The sequence below is a fragment of the Artibeus jamaicensis genome, unplaced genomic scaffold (genome assembly GCF_021234435.1).
Source record: "Artibeus jamaicensis isolate MK-2021 breed Jamaican fruit bat unplaced genomic scaffold, CSHL_Jam_final scaffold_625, whole genome shotgun sequence".
In the NCBI taxonomy this organism is placed as follows: Eukaryota; Metazoa; Chordata; class Mammalia; order Chiroptera; family Phyllostomidae; genus Artibeus; species Artibeus jamaicensis.
In genome coordinates this window covers 5,164,099-5,183,272 of record NW_026522051.1, presented here as the reverse complement: position 1 = coordinate 5,183,272, position 19,174 = coordinate 5,164,099, and the positions used below count along the sequence as shown (strand labels likewise).

General features: G+C 50.4%; 2 protein-coding genes across 3 annotated transcripts in view; both read left to right on the top strand.

Annotated features, from left to right (window-relative positions):
- Positions 1 to 7,618: 7,618 nt before the first annotated feature.
- DUSP12 (dual specificity phosphatase 12) lies at positions 7,619 to 10,951 on the top strand. Its single transcript, XM_037149608.2, has 6 exons — positions 7,619 to 8,058; positions 8,714 to 8,827; positions 8,916 to 9,034; positions 9,386 to 9,482; positions 9,768 to 9,954; positions 10,550 to 10,951. Exons 1-6 carry the CDS (start codon positions 7,634 to 7,636, stop codon positions 10,709 to 10,711), a joined length of 1,104 nt encoding a protein of 367 aa, XP_037005503.2. The 5' UTR covers positions 7,619 to 7,633; the 3' UTR covers positions 10,712 to 10,951.
- A 4,299-nt stretch (positions 10,952 to 15,250) lies between these two features.
- The window catches only part of ATF6 (activating transcription factor 6), a 92,620-nt gene continuing 88,696 nt past the window's right edge, over positions 15,251 to 19,174 (top strand). The window contains exons 1-2 of one of the 2 annotated variants that reach the window (XM_037150217.2): positions 15,251 to 15,450; positions 15,968 to 16,255. In XM_037150217.2, the coding sequence (XP_037006112.2) occupies positions 16,204 to 16,255 (52 nt within the window). In that variant the 5' untranslated portion in view covers positions 15,251 to 15,450; positions 15,968 to 16,203. Of the gene's footprint in view, positions 15,451 to 15,643; positions 15,706 to 15,967; positions 16,256 to 19,174 lie in introns of those variants that run through there. The other variant, XM_053659343.1, reaches the window with a different exon arrangement.

Here is a 19,174-nt window from a genome sequence, read left to right as displayed (position 1 = left end):
AGGAGGGCGAGGCTGTCTCTGGGCAAGGGGACATGTCTGCTTGACATCTAGGACCTGACGGGCAGTCCAGTGTGTCAGTGAAAGCCAGTCTCCCAGAGCCTGGCCCTGGGGACCTCGGGGACCTCGGCGACCCCGGCTAGGGCTGCTCAGAAACCCCTCGCCCAGGTTCCAGAAGCCACAGAGGCTGCCAAAGGACAGTCACAGACACCCCGTGTGCTGTGCCGGGCTTCAGAGAGGCTGGAGCCGCAGAACACCAGGCACCCGGAGGCTCAAGTCCGCACAGGTTGGCTGCGGTGGTTGGGGGGGGGACTGAGAGGCTGCCATGGGCACCGACCGGGCCCCGCCCAGGCCCCGCCCCAGACGGTGGAGGGCGAGTCCTAGAGTTTCACTGCTGCGATGACCTGGAGACCTCGATCACTTGTCAGCTGCGGAGATCAGGAGATGGAAAGCCCGAGACCAGCTGAGGCCACGGCCGGTGGAAGGTGGAAACAGGACTCTGTGGGGCATGGAGTTTTCCGTGTGGCCTAGCGGGCGCCCCTTTCTCGGGGGCTGGCGCCGGAAGCGTGTTGCCTGCAAACCCACTGAGAGACCAGTGTCCACCTCCAACTTACAGTTACATAGTCCCCCCCCCCCGGGGGAGGGTCAATGGGCAGAACCTTACATACACATTTAAAAGTTTGTCTTTGCTAGCTTAACACAGGACAATTTGGGAACCCAGTGTAGTCCCTCTCGGCTGTGATACATGCAAATTAAGTAAGCATGTGTTCTGTGCCCAATGACTCAGGAAAAAAAGTGGAATTAAACTGATGAAAGAAATTTGGGTGGTGGCTCTATCTCACTAGAGATCTCTCTTGATTGCCATTGGTCCATTTCTTACCTTTTGGAAACAGTTGCTTAACCAAGGACCAACGTAACTCAGCTGCTCTAATATCCCATAGGTCGTACCTCTTCCATGGGGGATCCGTCCTGGGGAGGTAAGATTCCGCGTGGGTCCTCCTCACCTGCCCGTCTAGCCCTTCCCTCCTGCAGAGAACTGCCAGCGGGGGACCCACTACACTTCCTGAGCTTCTGCTGCCCCCTGCTGGGCTGCTGCGTCGTTACAATGGAAACATTGTATTCGTTTCAGGTGTACAATGTAATGATTCCGTATTTGTGTCTGTTGTGAAATGGCCACACTAAGTCTAGTTAATGTACATTTTTTCCTTGTGATGAGAAGTGTTAAGATCCACTCTCTATGGAAATTTCAAATACGAAAGGCAGGATTAGCTGTAGTTGCCCTGCGGCTGATACATAGTTAACAAAGCTGCCGGGTTTCCGGAGGTGCCGACACCCCTGCCGTGACCTGCCTGGAATATGGCTGTGGGCTGGAGGCAACCGTACTGGTTTGGGAGCCTGGAGGTGTGGGGGCAGCTGGGCTCATCTGCTTAGAACGGGGTGTCCTCACTGAGGGACTCGAAGACCCTCCGAGAAAGGGGCTGCAGGGACATGAGGCCAGCGGGAGCACAATTGGTCACTCCCTTCCCAGCGGCTGCAACTCTGTGCGGCCACTGTTGGGAGTGGACGTTGTCGATGTGACGGAACAGTCACTGTCCCAGGAGGAACATGTCCCAGGAGGGCTTGTGAAGTCACTTTGTTAGCTCAGTTGTCACTTTTGCTAGACATGTCAGGCATGTTTATTGAACGGTCTCGTGTTGAGTCCCCCTGTCTGCGGCTACACCCTCCCCCGGCCACCCCGCCACCCTCCCAGCCCCCATCCCTTCCTCTCCATCGCTGCGGGAAAGGCCAGCTCAAATGCCACTGGCTTCTTCCAGCCAAAATGTAGTTAACTTTTTGTCTGGGTCCCCGCATTTTGTTTGCTCCGTCAATGGGCACTTGACCTTCATCTTATTCATGTGGTGTCTCCAGTACTGAGCAAACACTAATACATTTAGATACAAATAATTGAGGGGAGCGGGTGGTTAACTAATTTTGAAAAGTGTATCACTTTGGGACCATGTAAAAGCGCTTCCATTGAATATTCAATGCTACTTTTCCCTCTTTTTGGGGAAGTTTCGTTTTGCCAACTCAAATGCTGGTAAGTGGCCTGCCCATCTCTATTTTCAGTCCAGGGTGGGGGACACATGAGTTTCTGGTAGGAGTGAACAAAGACATACTTCTCGGAAGAGGCAAGCGAGCAAAGGTGAAACGCTTCAAAGACACAGTATATTTGCTGATAAGAAGGGCGAGGAACAGCTTTATGAAGGATTTGGAAATGTTCTGTGTGCTGACCTCACGTTTACAGGATTTCTGATTTTTACGGTTTGAAGTCCCACAGGGAATGCCGGAGTGGACACTGAGGGCCGCCCAGAGCCTGGTCAGGTCACACAGCTCCTGCCCAGCAGATCCGAAGCCTAAGTCAGAGCTCTGTCCACTGCAGCTCTCGGGACTGAGTTCAGGCAGCAAAGAGCCCTGAGGGTGGGACAAAGCGGGGAGGGACGGCGTGACCACCGCTGCCTCCTGTGCGTGTGGGGACGAGTGGGGGGCGGGGATCAGCAGCACAGGCCCTGCAGCCCCCGGCTTGACTTGGCCCGGCTGTGGTCGCCTCTCTTCGCTCGTCTGACCACTGACCAGCTTCTTGAGTCAGAGAGGAACTGAGAGCACAGCTCTCGCGTCTCAGCCCGTCCCCGCCCGTGTGTCTCACAAGGGGATGACTTTGCAGATGTCGGGCTGGGGGTCGGGCAGGGGAGTCCTTGAGTCAGGGGACCGCGCTGTCCCTGCAGAGCAAAGGCGTGTCGAGTCCCCCCCGTCCCCTCTGGTCCCCGCGTTTGTGGAGCTGAGGCTGCTCCCTCAGAAGCTTGACTATAAGTTCCCTTCTGGGGAAGGAGGGCACATCTCCACAAGGTCAGGGGCGCTGACCCAGGAGCCGGACTTAGGGACTTGGTGGCTGCAGCATGGGTGGTTGGGGCAGACTTTCCCCTCGTGGACGTCAGCACCGGGTTCCGGGCTGCTCTGCGGCTTCCGGCAGCGTCCCTCCCACGCCTGGCCGGGCCTCTGTCTGTCCCCTCTGAGCTGCCCCTGGGCCCGGGGGCGGGGGTTCAGCCTGGGATGTCTTTCTCCCCCAGGAGCGTCTTTGGTGACAGTGGGGGTTCTTGTGGTGTCTGGAGGAAAAGGATTTCCTGAGACCCACAAGGGAGGGCAGGTGGTTTGGTGACGATGTGCAGTGAAGGGGCTTCCCCTCCTGAACTTCCTCCGGCGGTCGCACCGTGGAGGAAGGCCAGTCTTGACCTTAGTCCGGCAGGCAGAGGGCCAGTGCCCAGAATTTCTGCTCTGTAGTAAAGTCCAGTCCAGTCCAACAGCTGGTCAGCTTAGCGTGTGTTTCCAGCTGCCACACGTGGCTGTGTGTAGAGCTCCGTGGCTGTGGGGAGAACAGGCACGTGCTCCGTGTGAGTGAGGGTCACAAGCGAGACAGCGAGCTTCTCTGTTCCCCTGGGGTTGTGACAGCAGCTGGGGTTTGGGACTGACCGTGGAAGTGACCAATCAGCTTCCCAAACTTTCAGCGACTTTGATGGGCCCACCACCTAGTTAGATGGACTCCTGTGCCCCCGGAGAATCCGGTGCCAGAGGTGGGGAGGGACGAGTGTTTGCCCCCTTGGCTGGGCACAGTGAGTGCTATGATCCCCCGAGTGTGTGAGGCCAGAGGCCCCCCCCCCCCAGGTTCTCCGGCTAAACACCAATGGAGACAACAGGACGAGCGGATCCTCATTAAAACTCTGGGAAGTGGCCACACTGACTCCTGCTTTGCAGCAGGAGGAACTGATACTGAGAGAAGTCACACAGTGTTTGGGAGGCAATGGTCACATGTCAGGAGGTGCCGGGGCCAGATCCCCTGTGCACTCCAACAGGTTTCCTCTGGCTTCAGACTGTGGCCCCAAGACAAAGCTGAGCTCACCCCTATTCACGAGCACAGAAAAAATGACAGAATTATGTTGTTATCCCTTATTTATATCTTTTTTATTCGGAGGCCTCACAGCATGTTTCATGAGCTTCTTCCTGAATGTCCAGGAGCTTCACCCCCAAACATTTACCAATGACTCAGTGGGCATGGGCGGGTCCGGACGGCAGGCTGGGGACAGAAAGAGGAACTTGGGGCTGTGATGGGGAGGTGACGGGACAAGGGAGGGGAAATTTCCCCACTTATTTCCCAGCACATGTTTTGAAAGATGAAAATGAACATGAAAATCATGCATGTGACTATGGCCAAAGGGCGGGAAGTCGGCAAGATGCTCAGGCCGTGTCACGCAAAATGGGTGTCCTCTTCACATGCAAGCTATAAGAATTTTTCACTTAATCTGGGTTTATCAAGCTTGCGGTGTGCTGGCGATAAAGTGCAAGTGAGCGTGATGTGTGTGCTAACCCGAGGACCAAGGGTCCATGTCCTCTCCTTGACAGGATGCAACCCAGGTCCCTCTCTGGACATGGCGTTTCCTTCCCTAGGCCCAACCTGCTTTCCTTACAGGCTCCCACATTCATTTCCCCCTCTTTCAAGGGAGGTGCTGAAAACACAGGAGGTGACCCCCCCCAAAACACCTGGAATTATCTTCTGTAGGGCAGGCCCCTTGTCCTACAGGTTTCCCCCACCTGGTGAGTGTTCTGGGAACCTATCTACATCCGTGCACCAGCTGGCGTTGTTGTGAGAGGCTGCGTTCTGCTTCAGTGAATTTTTTTTGAGGACTCTTTCAGTGCCTTTGCCCATTGCATGATGGGTGATTTATGAGAACACCTGCCCGCACCGCGCTGAGTGTTCAGCAGTTTTTGACCCAAAACAGCACGGGCCCCGTGCCCCACGCTCCCTATTCACCTGATCTAGGCCCCAGCCACTTTTGTTTGTTTCCCCGATGAGAAAAGTCCTGAGAGGGAAACGTGGAAACAGCAGAAGCACAAAAAGGCATCAAAATCGACGAGCTCGAAAAGGGTTTTTGAACAGTGGTAAAAAAGGTCTTGATGGGTGTACTGCTTCAAATGCAGAGTACCTTGAAGGTGACCGAAGTTTAGACATGTAAGAATGAATACACAATTTTTATAAACAAATTCCTGTAGCCCCTCTGGTGCATCTCCTCGAAGGGGAAATGGTGCCACCTAGTGGCCAAGAGTACAAATACAAACACTGGAAAAGACACTTCGGTCCCCAAGGAAGGCCTTCTCATGCGCCCAGTTTCCAACATTGATCCAGGCTCCGTGGGCGACCACTAACAATTCAGATGTGTGCCTACTCCCATCCTTGAAGGAGCTTCCGGTCATTTGAGGGAGCCGAGGAAGGAAAGCTCACTTCGAACAGAACACCAATAAAGCCGAGGGAACATTTAAAATCCTTAATAAAATGTCCGAGATGTGAACCCTTAAGTTTCCCTTCCTCCTTGTTCCACAAAGTAAATATCTATCATGGCTAAGAGTAAACCATTTTAATAGTCCTGGTTGAAAGAAAGAAAAATTGCACAGAGAGAAGTCCTACAAATCCTGTAGGACTTCTGGAAATAACCACCGAACAGTTGGGGAATATCTTTCAGTATTTTTTTTATTTTGCCAAACAGGAGGCTCACTCAAGCCTGGGGTTCAGGGCCTTCCCTTCCCGACAGGCAGGCCCCACCTCCTCACTACCTGGCCTGCAGCCCCAGGGGTCTGACCAGCACGCACCTTATCAGGCCCCAGGGTCCTCTCCTGGAGCTAGTCAGGCCGGTCTCCCAGGAAACGGGCTTTCTGGAATGTGCAGAGCTGCAGCCACTGGGCCTGCGGGGTTAACCCCTGGTTGCACGGAAGCCTTTTGTCTCTGTGACCTGCTCGCTGACCAGCTGACATGCTGACCGGCCCCTGGCTAACTGCTGAGGCAGGATGGAAAGAAGCCAGGAAATTCCTGGGCAAGTGGAATGAGGGAAAACTGAGACAAGGTAGTTAAACAAAGTTGAGCGATTGTCAGCTGGATAATAAATCGCAAGATCTTATCTTCTCAGACTAGGACCCTCGGGAGCAGACAGTTCATACCTCTCCTCCCCAGCCAGAGGGCAAGTAGCTTCACCCTCCCCGGGCAGGGAGTGAGAACAGAGACCGGGTTAGTGCCGTTACTGCCTGCCAGACCCCAGCACTAGATAACAAACAAACCAACAAACCTGTAGGAGTCAGACAAATCCAAGATGAAAGCAAAGCAATGAATCGGGCCAGAGGATGATTCCAAACTCCCTTATACGTGCATTTGGATGCATCAGCATACTGAAAAACGCACCTGGACAGCTGTGGAGTGTTCTGTAGAGACGCCCCTGCTGAGACCTCCCCTAAAAGTCCCACCTTCAGAAAACAGATAAGAACCCTCAAGACAAAGGACTCAGTGAGGGCTCTCCCTTGAGCCCACCTGCACCCCCCTTTCCCAGGCATGGACGTTTGCTTGCTTTCTCCTGACTCTAAAGGTTCCCACAAGACTTGCAGCCAGGGCAGCAGTGAGCAAGGCAGCTTGTCCCGGGTTCACCCCCTGAACCCGTCCCCAAGGGCCCTCCTTTTGCCTCAGGGGTTACTTGTTTCCTGAGCCCACAAAGCCCTGTGGCTCACTCCGGCTGCTGTGATCTTGCCTTCCACTGTCCCCAGCTTTAATAAACGTGCTCTCAGAGTCACCTGGACCCCTGTCTTGCATTCTCTCCTGCAGGAAGTCAAGAACCCACACACCGCAGACCCCCTCTGTCCAGGTCCCTCCCCCATGACAATCCCATGGGTCAGCTTCCATGTATAATTCTCCAATCTTTTCAGGCACCCCCCCCCCCAGACTGGCTATTCTTCTCAAACCTCTGTCCTCACTCTCAGCATGTGAACTGGGTTCTTCACCCAGGAAATAGAAGCCATCAGGAGAGACCTCCTTTGACTCCTTGCCGCCTTGCACCTCCCAATTCATCCCTGGCGCCCTGTGTCTGTGGCTTCTCCCTCTGTCCTGGTGGTTCCCTGTACTTTTAAAAAAGGTTCAAGTCTGCCCTGGCTGGTGTAGCTCAGTGGATTGAGCGTGGGCCTGTGAATCACACGATCGCAGTTCGATTCCCAGTCAGGGCACATGCCTGGGTTGCAGGCTGGTTCCCTCCAGGCCAGTTCCCAGCAGGGGATGCACAAAAGGCAACCATACATTGATGTTTCTCTCCCTCTCTCCTTCCCCCTTCCCCTCTAAAGATAAATAAATAAAATCTTAAAAAAAAAAAAAGGGTTCAAGTCTTCCTGTGGGGTGGGGGGCGTTGGGAGGGGAGGAAAAGGAAACATCCCTTAAGTCCAGGTTTCCCTCTGGCTGTGGCCCCATCTTTCTTGAAAAGACACGGGATTAATACCTTAAAATATAGAACAGTAGACAGCAACAACAACAACATAAATGATTCACACTCCAATAAAAAAACTGGGCAAAGCGGGGTGGGGGGGAAGGAATAATAGGAGAGGAACTACAAACAAATGGCTTTAGAAGGAATGGAAAGAACGTTCTACTTTAAATGCATGAAACGATGCTGCTGATTCCGCGGGCGGGACCATTGTTTTAAAGTCGACTTCAGTTGCTGCTGCGCAAAGGGCTGGGGGTCCCAGCTCCAAACTGCCGCGGAGCCTTGCGTTTGGGGACATTTCTCCTCCGCTCGAAGTTGGGATGGATCTGGGGTCCTGGAGGAACCAGCGCTCCCCCGGGGCCGCACTGCCGCACACGGCCGTGTCCTCCGAGGGCGCTGTTGCGCAGTGCCGGCGGTGGGGCCGCTCTAGCCGCCTCTCGGTGGCAGGCGCGACCCCGGGCCCGGGCGCCACCACGGTGGCAGCGGCCGGGATGCTGCAGGTGCGACCCGGGCTGTACCTGGGCGGGGCGGCGGCCGCGGCGGAGCACGGCAGCCTGAGGGAGGCGGGCGTCACGGCCGTGCTGACGGTGGACGCGGAGGAGCCCGACCTCCAGGCGCCGGGCCTGCAGCAGCTCTTCATGCACGCGCTGGACCAGGCCGGGACCGACCTGCTGAGCCTCCTGGACCGCTGCGTGGCCTTCGTGCTCCAGGCGCGCGCCGAGGGCCGCGGGGTGCTGGTGCGCTGGTGAGCGGGCTCGCGGGGGGCCTCCGCCGTGCGCGCACGGCCCGTGGGTTCACTTGGGGGCTTTTTCTTTGGGGGGAGGGGGTGGGGGTCATCAGCGACGAGGCCCCGGCGGGTGACGGTGACGCGGGTGGGGGCGCGTTGGAGGCTCCCGCGCCAGCCTCAGAGCGTGTTCTGTGGGTTCGGGGCACGCGGGCTGGTGCAGCTGAATCGGGAGAGAACGATTGCCGGGGACACACGGGGTCCCTGAGCCGTGCCCTGCGCGGAGAGGGGGCGGCCGCGACGGGCGTTTGGTGAACTTTAGCGGCCCCTTCTGGCCGGGTTGCAGCCTAACATCCGCAACTGGAACTCGCCGAGTCGGGACCGCGGGGGTACGGAAGGGTAGCCCGAGCCCAGGTCTCCGGGGCCCTTCCCGCCAGCAGCACAGGAGGTGTTCCGCAGCGATTATGAAATTTTAAAAATTACTGTAGTTCTATTTGGATATCTGATACATTCACATGGTTCACAATTCAAAAGAAGTAAGGAAATGAAGAAATAATTCTGCACATGGGTAATATTTCAGAGGCAAAGGGTTTGAAGCAAACACGTGGATCTGAAAATTACCATTAGTAGGGTCCTGCTACTTTTTTTAAAAATTGTTGCGATTTTCTGTTTTAAGTCATGCCGGAGTCAGTCGAAGTGTGGCGGTAATGACTGCATTTCTGATGAAGACTGAGCAGCTCTCCTTTGAAAAAGCCTACGAAAACCTTCGGACGATCCAACCCGCGGCTAAGTGAGCTTTTGGTTGGCATACTCGTTCTGCTTTTGTGGTATGTTTTTATTTGTTTAAAGAAAACTTAACTTTGTGTTTGTCTTTGCAGGATGAATGAGGGGTTTGAGTGGCAGCTGAAGTTATACGAGGCCATGGGGTGCGAAGTAGATACCTCCAGTGCGATTTATAAACAGTACCGTTTACAAAAGGTTACAGAGAAGTATCCAGGTTAGTAATAATTGCTGGTAGGTGTTGGGACCTTTCTGGAAGCTGGCGCATTATCTCATTTCCCAGCAACCCCTTTTCCTTTCTGCACTGTGGTTTAGTAAGAAATACCCTGTTCAAGGTCACAGCAGACTGAGAGGTGGGCTGGGATTTGAGCACCGGCAGCCAGTGCGCAGAACCTGAGGGCTCTCCTGGCTCATCCTACTTTCTCAAAGCTGGAGGCCTGTTTTTATTTTTTTATTTTTTTAATTTTTGAGGTTAGTGTTTGTTGCCTCAATTTGACATTAATTGAATTTTGTCTGAAAATGCAGAGAGTTGATTTCAACCAATGGACACATTTTCATTGTCACGTAGAACTGCGGAACTTACCTCAAGAACTCTTTGCTGTCGACCCAACAACAGTTGCACAAGGACTGAAAGATGAGGTTCTCTATAAATGTAGGAAGTGCAGGTAAAATATTTTGTATTTTCCAGAAATTTTTACCTTGTCTTTGCCGCTGAAGAGTACCGAAAATTTCAGTTTCTTAAGTCTCTGTAGAAAGACTTTGCTTAGCTGAATACTATAGATATTTCAAGTTTAAATCTGCTTTTAAGAACATAAATTCTTGAAAAGCAATCAGGGCACTTGTAGAGACTATCGAAAATTAAAGTAGCACAACCAACGTCAATTGTTTTTTCCTTCAGGAAGTTCTGCACGTTTCATGTATTTTTGTTTTGTTTTGCTTGGGGGTTGCAGGCGATCTTTGTTTCGAAGTTCCAGCATCTTGGACCATAAGGAAGGAAGTGGGCCCATAGCCTTCGCTCACAAGCGACCAGCGCCAGCTCTCGCGTGTGTCTCGGGGAGCCCCGCCCCCTGCACGTCGCATTTCGTGGAGCCTGTGCAGTGGATGGAGCCGGCCCTGCTGGGAGTGATGGACGGACAGGTGAGGACTCACCTTATTTTCTAGCTTCATTGAGTCGCTTACATTTTGTTTCTTCTCCCATTTTAAACCATATTTTAACTGCAGTTTTGCTGTATATACATTAGCAGAAAATAGAATAAATTTGTTAAACATTTTTGGATTGATCTATTTTACTGGAGTATCGGTTTGTTTTTTGATAGACAAGAATCTGAGGACTAACCTATAGACCGTTAATATCAGCAAGGAATAGAACATTCCAATCCTAACATGACTTCCTACTCTTCAGCCATGATGGTTTCAGTTTGAAGTCTTCAGTGGCAGATTGGCTTAAAGGCCAACACACCTGCCTCATCGATGAAACCTCCTGTTTCACGTCTCACACTTGACCGTTCGCCCCTCATGCTCTAATTAGTCAGTTCCTCCCAGGACCTGCCAGGGTACAACATGCTTCTTCACACAGCTGTCGTAGTAGGTTGCCGAACCATCTTGTCACATGGATGAGGTCATGAACTTCTTAAAGGGACAGGCTGTGTCTTGTTTTTATATCCTATGTTGCCAGAGAGAATTGCTGTGTACAAAAGCGAACGAATGAAGTAATGCATCCACTTGATTGCAGCTTCTGTGCCCCAAATGCAACGCCAAGTTGGGGTCTTTCAATTGGTACGGCGAGCAGTGTTCCTGTGGCAGGTGGGTAACGCCCGCCTTCCAAGTGCACAAGAACCGGGTGGACGAGGTGAGAGTGCTGCCCGCCCTGGGACCACCGACGAGAAGAGCGTGAACAGGTGACGCTTCACAGCCGGAGAGGAGCTGGCTGGTCCCCACGGGCTCCTGGCTTCTTGCCGTTCACACGGAGAATCTGGGGTGCGGACCGTCAGGGTTCACTAGAAATGTGGGAAGATGAACCCACGGGACGTGACTTGGACACTGTGGTTTAAGTAGAATACTTCGTGTGGAAGCCAGAACTTTTTGATTTCGCAAATTATACTTCATTTGATATTAAAATCTTCTATAGTCCATATACTCTGTTTTATTTGTTTTTAGAGAGAGAGGGTGGGAGGGAGAGAAACATCGATCGGCTGCCTCTTGCATACGACCCTCGTGGGGACCAGGACCGCACCCCAGGCATGTGCCCTGACTGGGAATCAAACCAGCGAGCTTTCTTTTTGCGGGATGACGCCCAGCCCACTGAGCCACACCAGCCAGGGCTCAGATATTCTTTTATGTTGGGGAATGTAAAGCATATTTTTTGGGATGTAGTTGGACATTTATTTCTCTTCCTCTCTTTTGATGGACAGTAAATCTCTGCATGTCTGGATTTTTTTTGGAAATGCAGACGTAAAGGCCACGAGGGAAACACTCGTTACGGTGGGACTCTTCTGTCACTTCAGAAAGCTCAGTTACCTAGTATTTTAGAAAAGTGTTTCAGACGCCTAGGTAAGCCATCTGCTTAAATATACTGATGTTAGGTGTGTTTCTAGTGACAAGGGAAATAAATGTGGAACAGCCACAGATCAGTGACTTTTTAAGCTTGATTCGGTAGAGTGCTAGAAGGTAATGTGTCCAGGTTACCTTGTTAGCGTGATTTCTGGAAAGTGGACCTTTTTAAACTCATTACAAATAGTTAGAATTGGACCAAATTAGTTATTTGAACATTTAGATGAAATCAGACTTAGGCAATAAAGAGAAACAGAGCCCATGTTCTTAAGACGTGTATTTACACATGAGAGTGTGTGTGAATATAGAGACCAGAACGGGCAGTGTTTTAGATGCAAACCAGAGCAGTTACAATGACCCTGTTGAATGCTGCTGTGTCTTTGATTGTGTGGGAGGTGGGGGACCTCAACATACGACCTGAAGCCTTTGGCAATTCTCGTTGAATAAATTTCTCTTAGAAAAAATTTCTCTGTTTCTGCCCCTGTAGTCTTCACACTATGCTTCATAATATTGCACTGTAGGGAGCTTCTAAAAACCAACTGGGCGGAACCATATGAAATTGCCATCTCTGTAGGTAGAATGTCTTTGAATTGCTGCAGTTTCCTGTGGCTCGAATTAACACCTCCCTGTCTCACAGCACAGAGAAACTTATGTAGAATTTATTTACGTTCACGTTCACTGATTCAGGAAATACAGGGCAGGGCGAAAATAGGTTGATAGCTGTGAGTACCCAAGACGCAGTTTACTCTGGTATTATTATGATTTACCAGTTATTGTATTGTTTTCCACACGAACAACTGCAAGCCTACTTTTGCTGCTCCCGTATTTCCTGAGCATCTAAGTGCACACCACCGTGGCTGACGCAGTGAACAGACTAGAGAAACTCCTGCCTTCTGGGAATTTACAATCTAGCCAGGAGATTCAGACGAATACATTTTTTTGAAAGATATTTTGTATTTGCCAGTGAGGTATGCATTGGGGGAAACTTCATGTGAATTTGGAAGTTCTGTGAAACACTAAACGGAGTTTTCAGATTTAAAGTCCTTTAATGGTTAACTTTTGGGGGGTAGACAGAAAATCCCGTGGCCTTTGTTCTAAAAACAAAAACAATTGGAACTGTTTCTTTTTTAATATTTAGGAAATCAGCTCATAGCGTTTCAGTTTACACTTGTTGGAAGCAGCAATATGACCCATTTCAGAGGCTCGGTGCAGGGAAAACAGCACCAATGCTGAAGTCGGTCCACGGGCTCGGAGAAGTCCGGCTCTTCCGGGAAGGGAGCAAGCGTCCATTTGAAAATCGAGGGTCTCTCCTCACAGGGTTCTTTCACTTGCATGAGCCTTCATTCGTTCGCGTGCAATATGAAGATGCTACTGGTGTCCACATTCGGACGCACGTAGTAAAGGATTTAGGATAATGCCTAGCTAGCAGCATGCAACAGCTTTTACTTAAAAACAGCTACACTTTATTGAGCACTTACCACATGCCGGTCACCACGCTAAGCACTTAATGAGTGTCATCCAATTTCATCTTCACAACAACCCTTTGAAATTGATCCTGTTATTCCCATTTTACAGGTGAAATTGAAGCTTAGGAGTAGGTCACTTCCTCAAAGTTACATTGCTAGCAAATGGTCAAACCCACATCAGAACCAAGATTTGGCTTACTCCCAAATCTGACCTTCTAACCTATGTGTTCTGTGCTTGGGTTCACAGTTCAGGGTGATACATATCTTGAAAGTGTCTTACTGAAAATGTGAAATCTAGTACAACTGGTGAAATGCAATTTTTAAACTAGTTATAAATCCACTAGTTGGACACCCCACCAATATTTGCAGGGTTCAGACTACTTTTATTTTTAATTTTTCATCCAGAAAAGAAGTCTTATTTAAGGATAAAACTTAAAATTTTCATGTTAAAGTTGGGAACAAGTAAAAAGATGCTTACTATTGCCTGTACCTTCGATACTGTAGAAGTAGTACTAGCCATTGCAATAAAATAAGAAAAAGTTGCAGGCTTAAAAGGAAAAAGCCTGACCAATAAATCTTCTCTAAAAGTGAGATCACTAAAAATTACGTGCCTCCTGATATGATGCTGTGAAGTATTCTTGCAAATTTTAGAAAAAAGTAACAAAAGTAAAACCATCTAATTAGAGTTCTAGATTTAACTGGCAGTTTACAGGAACAAATTGCCATGAGGACACAATCAGCAGAACCACAGTGTGGCAAATTCTACAGGACAAGTGACAGGTTCTTCTCTTGTGTGTTTAAAATTTTCTATATTGAAGGTTAATTTTTAAAAAGGTCACAATGTTATATAAACTAAATTTTATCATGTTTGTGTTTGCATACAAGTTATTCTGCATAAAAAATCCTAGAAAAATTTCAGACAATATTAGAATCACATAATTCAGCAAGATTTTTGGATACAAATTTACTGTACAAAAATCAATAATTTACTATACCCCAGCAATAACCAAATTAGAAAAATGTATAAAAACCCCTAAATTATGAAAAGAATATTTAAAAAATCTTAATGACCTCAGGAGTGGGAAGGGTTTCTTCAGCAAGACAGAAGTAGCAGAGATCATAAGCAAAAAAACAAAAAGAGGTGGGTAAATGTTGACGGCATGGAAATGAAAACCTATAGGACAAAAACCCTGTAAACAAAAACATGTCGGACTAGAAGGGACACCTGTTAAATGAACAGAGTGAGCTGTTTAAAGATGTACGTGTAATAGAAATTCAACAGCAAATTTTATAAAAGAAGGATGGGAAATTCTCAGAAGGGAAGTAAGGTTTAATAAGCATGGAAAGGTGCGTCACAACTTTACTGGTTGGTAAATTGTAAATTGTAGACACACCCTTCACAAGTAAAAGTCTGACTGTGTCTGGCGTTGGTGAGAGTGTGAACCAAAGGGAGCTCATCACTGCCAGCCAGGATGCAAATTGGCTTAATTTGGCAAATATTAATACTCCTACTCTGTGACCCAGCATGTATCTTAGACATGCCTGCGTGCACGCACGAGAGACTCATACAAAAATACATTTTGTGTAACAGTAAAAAATTGAACAACTCATGTCCATCAGGAAGATGAAGGTATAAGCTGTGATATATATTCAAGGAAATACCATATAACAGTTTACACTCGGATAGATCATTCAAAAGTGATGTTGAATGAGAAAAATGATTTGGAAAATTGAGCATAATACATTTACATAAATCTTAAAACCGCCCAAACAAGACTGAATATATGTATAAACATATTTAAACATAAAATAAAAAATAAAAATGAACTTGAATGATTCCCATAAAATTCATAATAGACGTTGCCTATATGGATGGAGGGAAAAGTGGAGTTCAACTTCATAGTCTTTAGTTTTTAATTAACAGAAAGTTAATATTTGTTCATCTTTGGTGATAGGTACCACAAGTGTTCGTTTCATAATCACCTTCTCTGTTTGAATAAAGATTTTTGAAAGTTAAAAAATTACAGAAAACTGTACTTGAACAACAATAAAAAATAAACATTAAAGCTTGCTGGAGGTCAGTCACGGTGACTTAAAACAAACTGCGGTGGAAAAAAAAAAAAAGGGGTGTCCGGTGCATACAGAACACCAGAACTTTTGCTGGTTTGATTTTAGTTTTCATGACAAGTTTTGAACTTGCAGTTGCATGGGAATGAAAATATTAACGTCACCCTACCGAAAAACGGTCAGTTAACTGATGAGGACAGGAACCGCGGTCCAGCAAGGGGACCTGGGGCGGGCTCTCTGGGCGGGGCCCCACGGTGTTTCCAGGTTGTGGACGACGCAATCGGCGGCAACAGCCGCACCGGGCGCGCGGAGGGTTCTGGGAGGCGTTTTTTTTTTCCGGGGCGGGGGCGGGGACCGTGGGAATGACTGCGCTGGGCTGTAAGGGATACGTGTTCTTAAGGTCGGGTGTTTTCAACTTTGTCCGCCGAGCACGCGTTAAAAACGGATCCTATTCAGTGGCGTTCTCGAAGCTGTTTTATAAAACTCAGTTGAGTGTTAAGTCGGAGTGGATTTCTTTTTCTGCACCTAACCGAGTTTCCGGCCTGAAAAGGTAGGGAATGCGCCTCATCGGGGAGGCGCGCTGAGAGTCGCCCTCCCTGTCCTGGGCGTGGGGACCGTCCCCTCTGCAGGTTCGAGCGCGTTCTTTCTTTCCCCGCGACCCCGCGACCCCGCGACCCCGCGAAGGACTTGTACGTAGATTGCGAGTTGCTCGGAAACTCTGTACCCGACTCGCTCTCTGCCTCCAGGGTGGCCGGGGAGATCCTGTGAAGGGCGTTTTCAGGGAACCAGCCCGCGTGTTTACAGTGTAACATCACTTTTCCTTGTTTATTTCTAGTTTTTCAATCTCCGTGGATATTCGGAGTTATTTTACCCTGGTTTCAGGTGTACCGCATGGCGGTCAGACAATTATGTAACTTACGAGGTGGTCGCCCGGTCCTTCGAGTACCCACCTGGCAGCGTACTTAGTTCTTAGAGGAGGGCATTTACTTTTCTGTTTTAATGTTATCAATAGCTTTTGTTTCAGCGACGCATTATTTACCACGTGTCTCATTTCCCCCTCTGAACAGCGGGACAGAAAGTGCTGCCAGCTCAGAAGGGAGCTGTCGGAGTCGCCGCGATCTGGAGGTCCACGTTCAGGCTCGCACGGGATCTTCGCGCGTTGAGGCGGTTTGTCCACGTTCGGCCACCGTCGCGCCCGCGTTGCGCAGCATTTTGTCCGCTGGTCGCCGCCGTCCCGGCGTTAGTCTTAGAGTGCCAGGAGCCGGAGCGCGTGTTCGGGGGCGCGGGCGGCGTAGCCCGTACCATGGAGTCGCCCTTCAGCCCGGAGCTCCCTCTGCGGCCGGATGAGGATTGGGGTGAGTGGGGTGCGAGGAAGGGCCGGGAGGCTGGGTTTCTCCCTCGCCGCCCGCGGCGGTGACAGGTGGGGACTGTCTGCCGGAGCGAGGCCGCGCGTGGTTCCCATCCGTGGTTCTGGGGGTTCTGACGGGCGGGGCTGGCGGGTCCCTGCCCGGCTCCTGATGGGAATGCCTGTCGGTGTCACTGGCCCCTGAGCGCGTCCCCGGCGGGGGTTTATGGGGGAGGGCTTTTGTGGGGCGAGGACGCCGTCGTTCGCGGGCAGCGTAGGGCCGGAGGGCTGTGGCTGAGCGTGGGATGGGTGACTGCCGCGGAGTGTGCGCGCGTGTCTGTACTTGTGCGTATGTGTGCCCGCGCGTACCTATGTGCCACACGTGTTCTCGCGCGCATGTCCGTACCTGTGTATGTGTACCTGTGCTACCCTCTGTGCTACCTGTGTATGTGCTTGCGCGTGGCTGCATGTTCGAGTGCCTGTTCGCAGTTACCTGTGTACGTGTGCGCTCGTGTGTTTGCACATCTAAGCACGTGTCTGTGTCCTTGTGCTGTGCGTGTGCACGCATGCGTGTGCTTGTTTGTGCCTCACATCTGTGCACGTGTTTGTGCGCATGCCTGTACACGAGTGTGCCAGTGTGTTTGTGTGCGCGCGAGAATGAGTGTGCAGCAGATGCTCGTCTGGCAGCGTCCACTGCGGCTCCGGGCTGAGGTTGTTTGTCTTAGCAGAGGCCTGCGTGCCTGGCCTTGGGCCCCTCACCAGGGTGGACCCACAGGCCGTGTAGCCTTCACTGCTACCCAGATAAAGCTCAGGGCTTCCTGGTTACAGGTACTTGGTTCCCAGAGTTTGTCAGGTTTTGTGGCGGGGAGGGGTGAAGGGGTGTTTGGTCATCGAGGAGGGACCAGATCCAGCTCCAGATCGAGAAGCCTAGTGCTGGCAATGCTGTCGGGCTTCCTTAGGAGTCTGGGATTGTGTAGGTCCTGACGGGCTACTGAGCCTGCACCGTCGTCCCCCAGCCCCCACCCTCTTGAAGTTTGGGGATAACTCAGATGGGCCTTCATCTTTCCACTTGGACCACCGCTCCCAGTAGCAAGAATGTGAGCTCAGTTCCATTTATTGAGCTGAAGTCTTCACTTGATTTTCCAAAGGCAGAGCTTCTTTTAAATTATGTGCCATTCAGATTTGTTTCAGTCCTTCAATAGATTTTCTAGGAGTTGCTGGAAGAACTTGACTGTCTATTCCAAGAGTATTTTCTCAGGCCAGACACAGCAGAAATAGGAACAGGTGCCATCTAGCAGGCGTGTGAGGCACCCTGTTGAACTCTCACACTCAGTATCATCTTTCATCCTCCCAACAGTCCAGTGAGGGTCTGTTATTTCATAGGTGAGTGAACTGAGGCTGAGAGGGAAGGAATGCTTGGTTGCAGAGCCAGTGAGTGGCAGAAGCAGGACCAGAAGCAGGCTTGCCTGCTTCCAGTGCTGCGGTCTCTGTGCTGGACCGCTTCCGGAAGCTATTTCTGCAGGTCAGATTCTCACCCAGATCCCCCAGTCACATTGGGTCGTCAGGGCTGTTTTCTTACCTAGTAAACTGCTGACTATTCAGGGCACATCCAAAGTCACACATGGGGCTTCCCGAGAGCAGCTCGCCCTGTTTGTCTTCTGATCCCCAGGCTGCACCTTCCTGACTAACCCGAACCCTGACTCCTGGTCTTAACGTTCTTTAACGGAGCATTGAGGGCAGTTACCTTGGTCGGCAACTGCCCTCCCTGGACAGACCCATTTCCCATGTTTTCCAGGCTTTCTCTTCAAACCATTGACAACCTTCTCTTAGTGGAATGTTGTAATTCTGATTCCCTGGGTGCTGAGTAAGTCGGAGAGGCTTTGCAAGCGCTAGAGTGGAACACTTCTGTCTGCTAGTGTTCCTCAGTGGACTGTGGATCGTTTTTCTGGAAGTACTTCATTGATTTGTTTTGTTTGTTAGAAGCTGAGCAGTTAAATTTAGAGTCAGCTTATGTAATTAGTACTGCTTGTGACCCTAACAACTGGGCGATTTAACTGAACTGATTAGCCCAGGAAAGCTCGTGATGGGGGCCCCCCTCCCTTTAACTTGGGTGATGAAATGCAGAGCAGGATTTTGTAAACAGTTTCTGCGAAGGTCCAGATAGTAAATATTTTCAGTCACATGTTTCTGTTGCAATTCCTGGGCTCCTCCGTTATTACAACTTCATTGTGGACACTTGAAGTTGAATTTCACAGGTATTTTAAACAATATTTTATTTATTTATTTTTAGAGAGAGGGGAAAGGAAGGAGAAAGAGAAGGAGAGAAACATTAATGTGTGGCTGTTTCTCATGTGTCCCCTACTGGGGACCCCACCTGCAACCCAGGCATGTGCCCTGACTGGGAATCGAACCAGTGACTCTGCTTCACAGGCCCGTGCTCAATCCACTGAGCTACACCAGCCAGGGCACAATTCACAGGTATTTTTAATGATTAATGGACCTTATTTTTAGTGCAGTTTTAGATTTACAGAGTAACTGAGCAGACAGCACACGGAGTCCCATATTCACCCCCCGACACACACCCTTTTCCCCCACGGTGACATTGTGCAGTAGTGCATTCGTTACAACCGACAGGCCGGTCCTGACACACCCTCATTAACTAGAGTCCATGGTGTCCGTGAAGGCACACTCTGAGCAGATGTCTGCGGGTGTTGACAAGTGCATGGTGACATGGGCCTGCTGTTACAGTGTCACAGAGAGCAGCCTCCCCGAGCTAGCAGGCCTGTGCTCCTCCCTCCTTCCCTCCCTCCCTCCCAGGCAACCACTGATGGTTCGATACCTCCCTAGTGTTCGTGGTTTCTGGAAGGTCTTAGAGTTGGGAGGGGGAGAGAGGAGGGGAGAGAAGAAGAGGGATGGAGAGGGGGAGGGG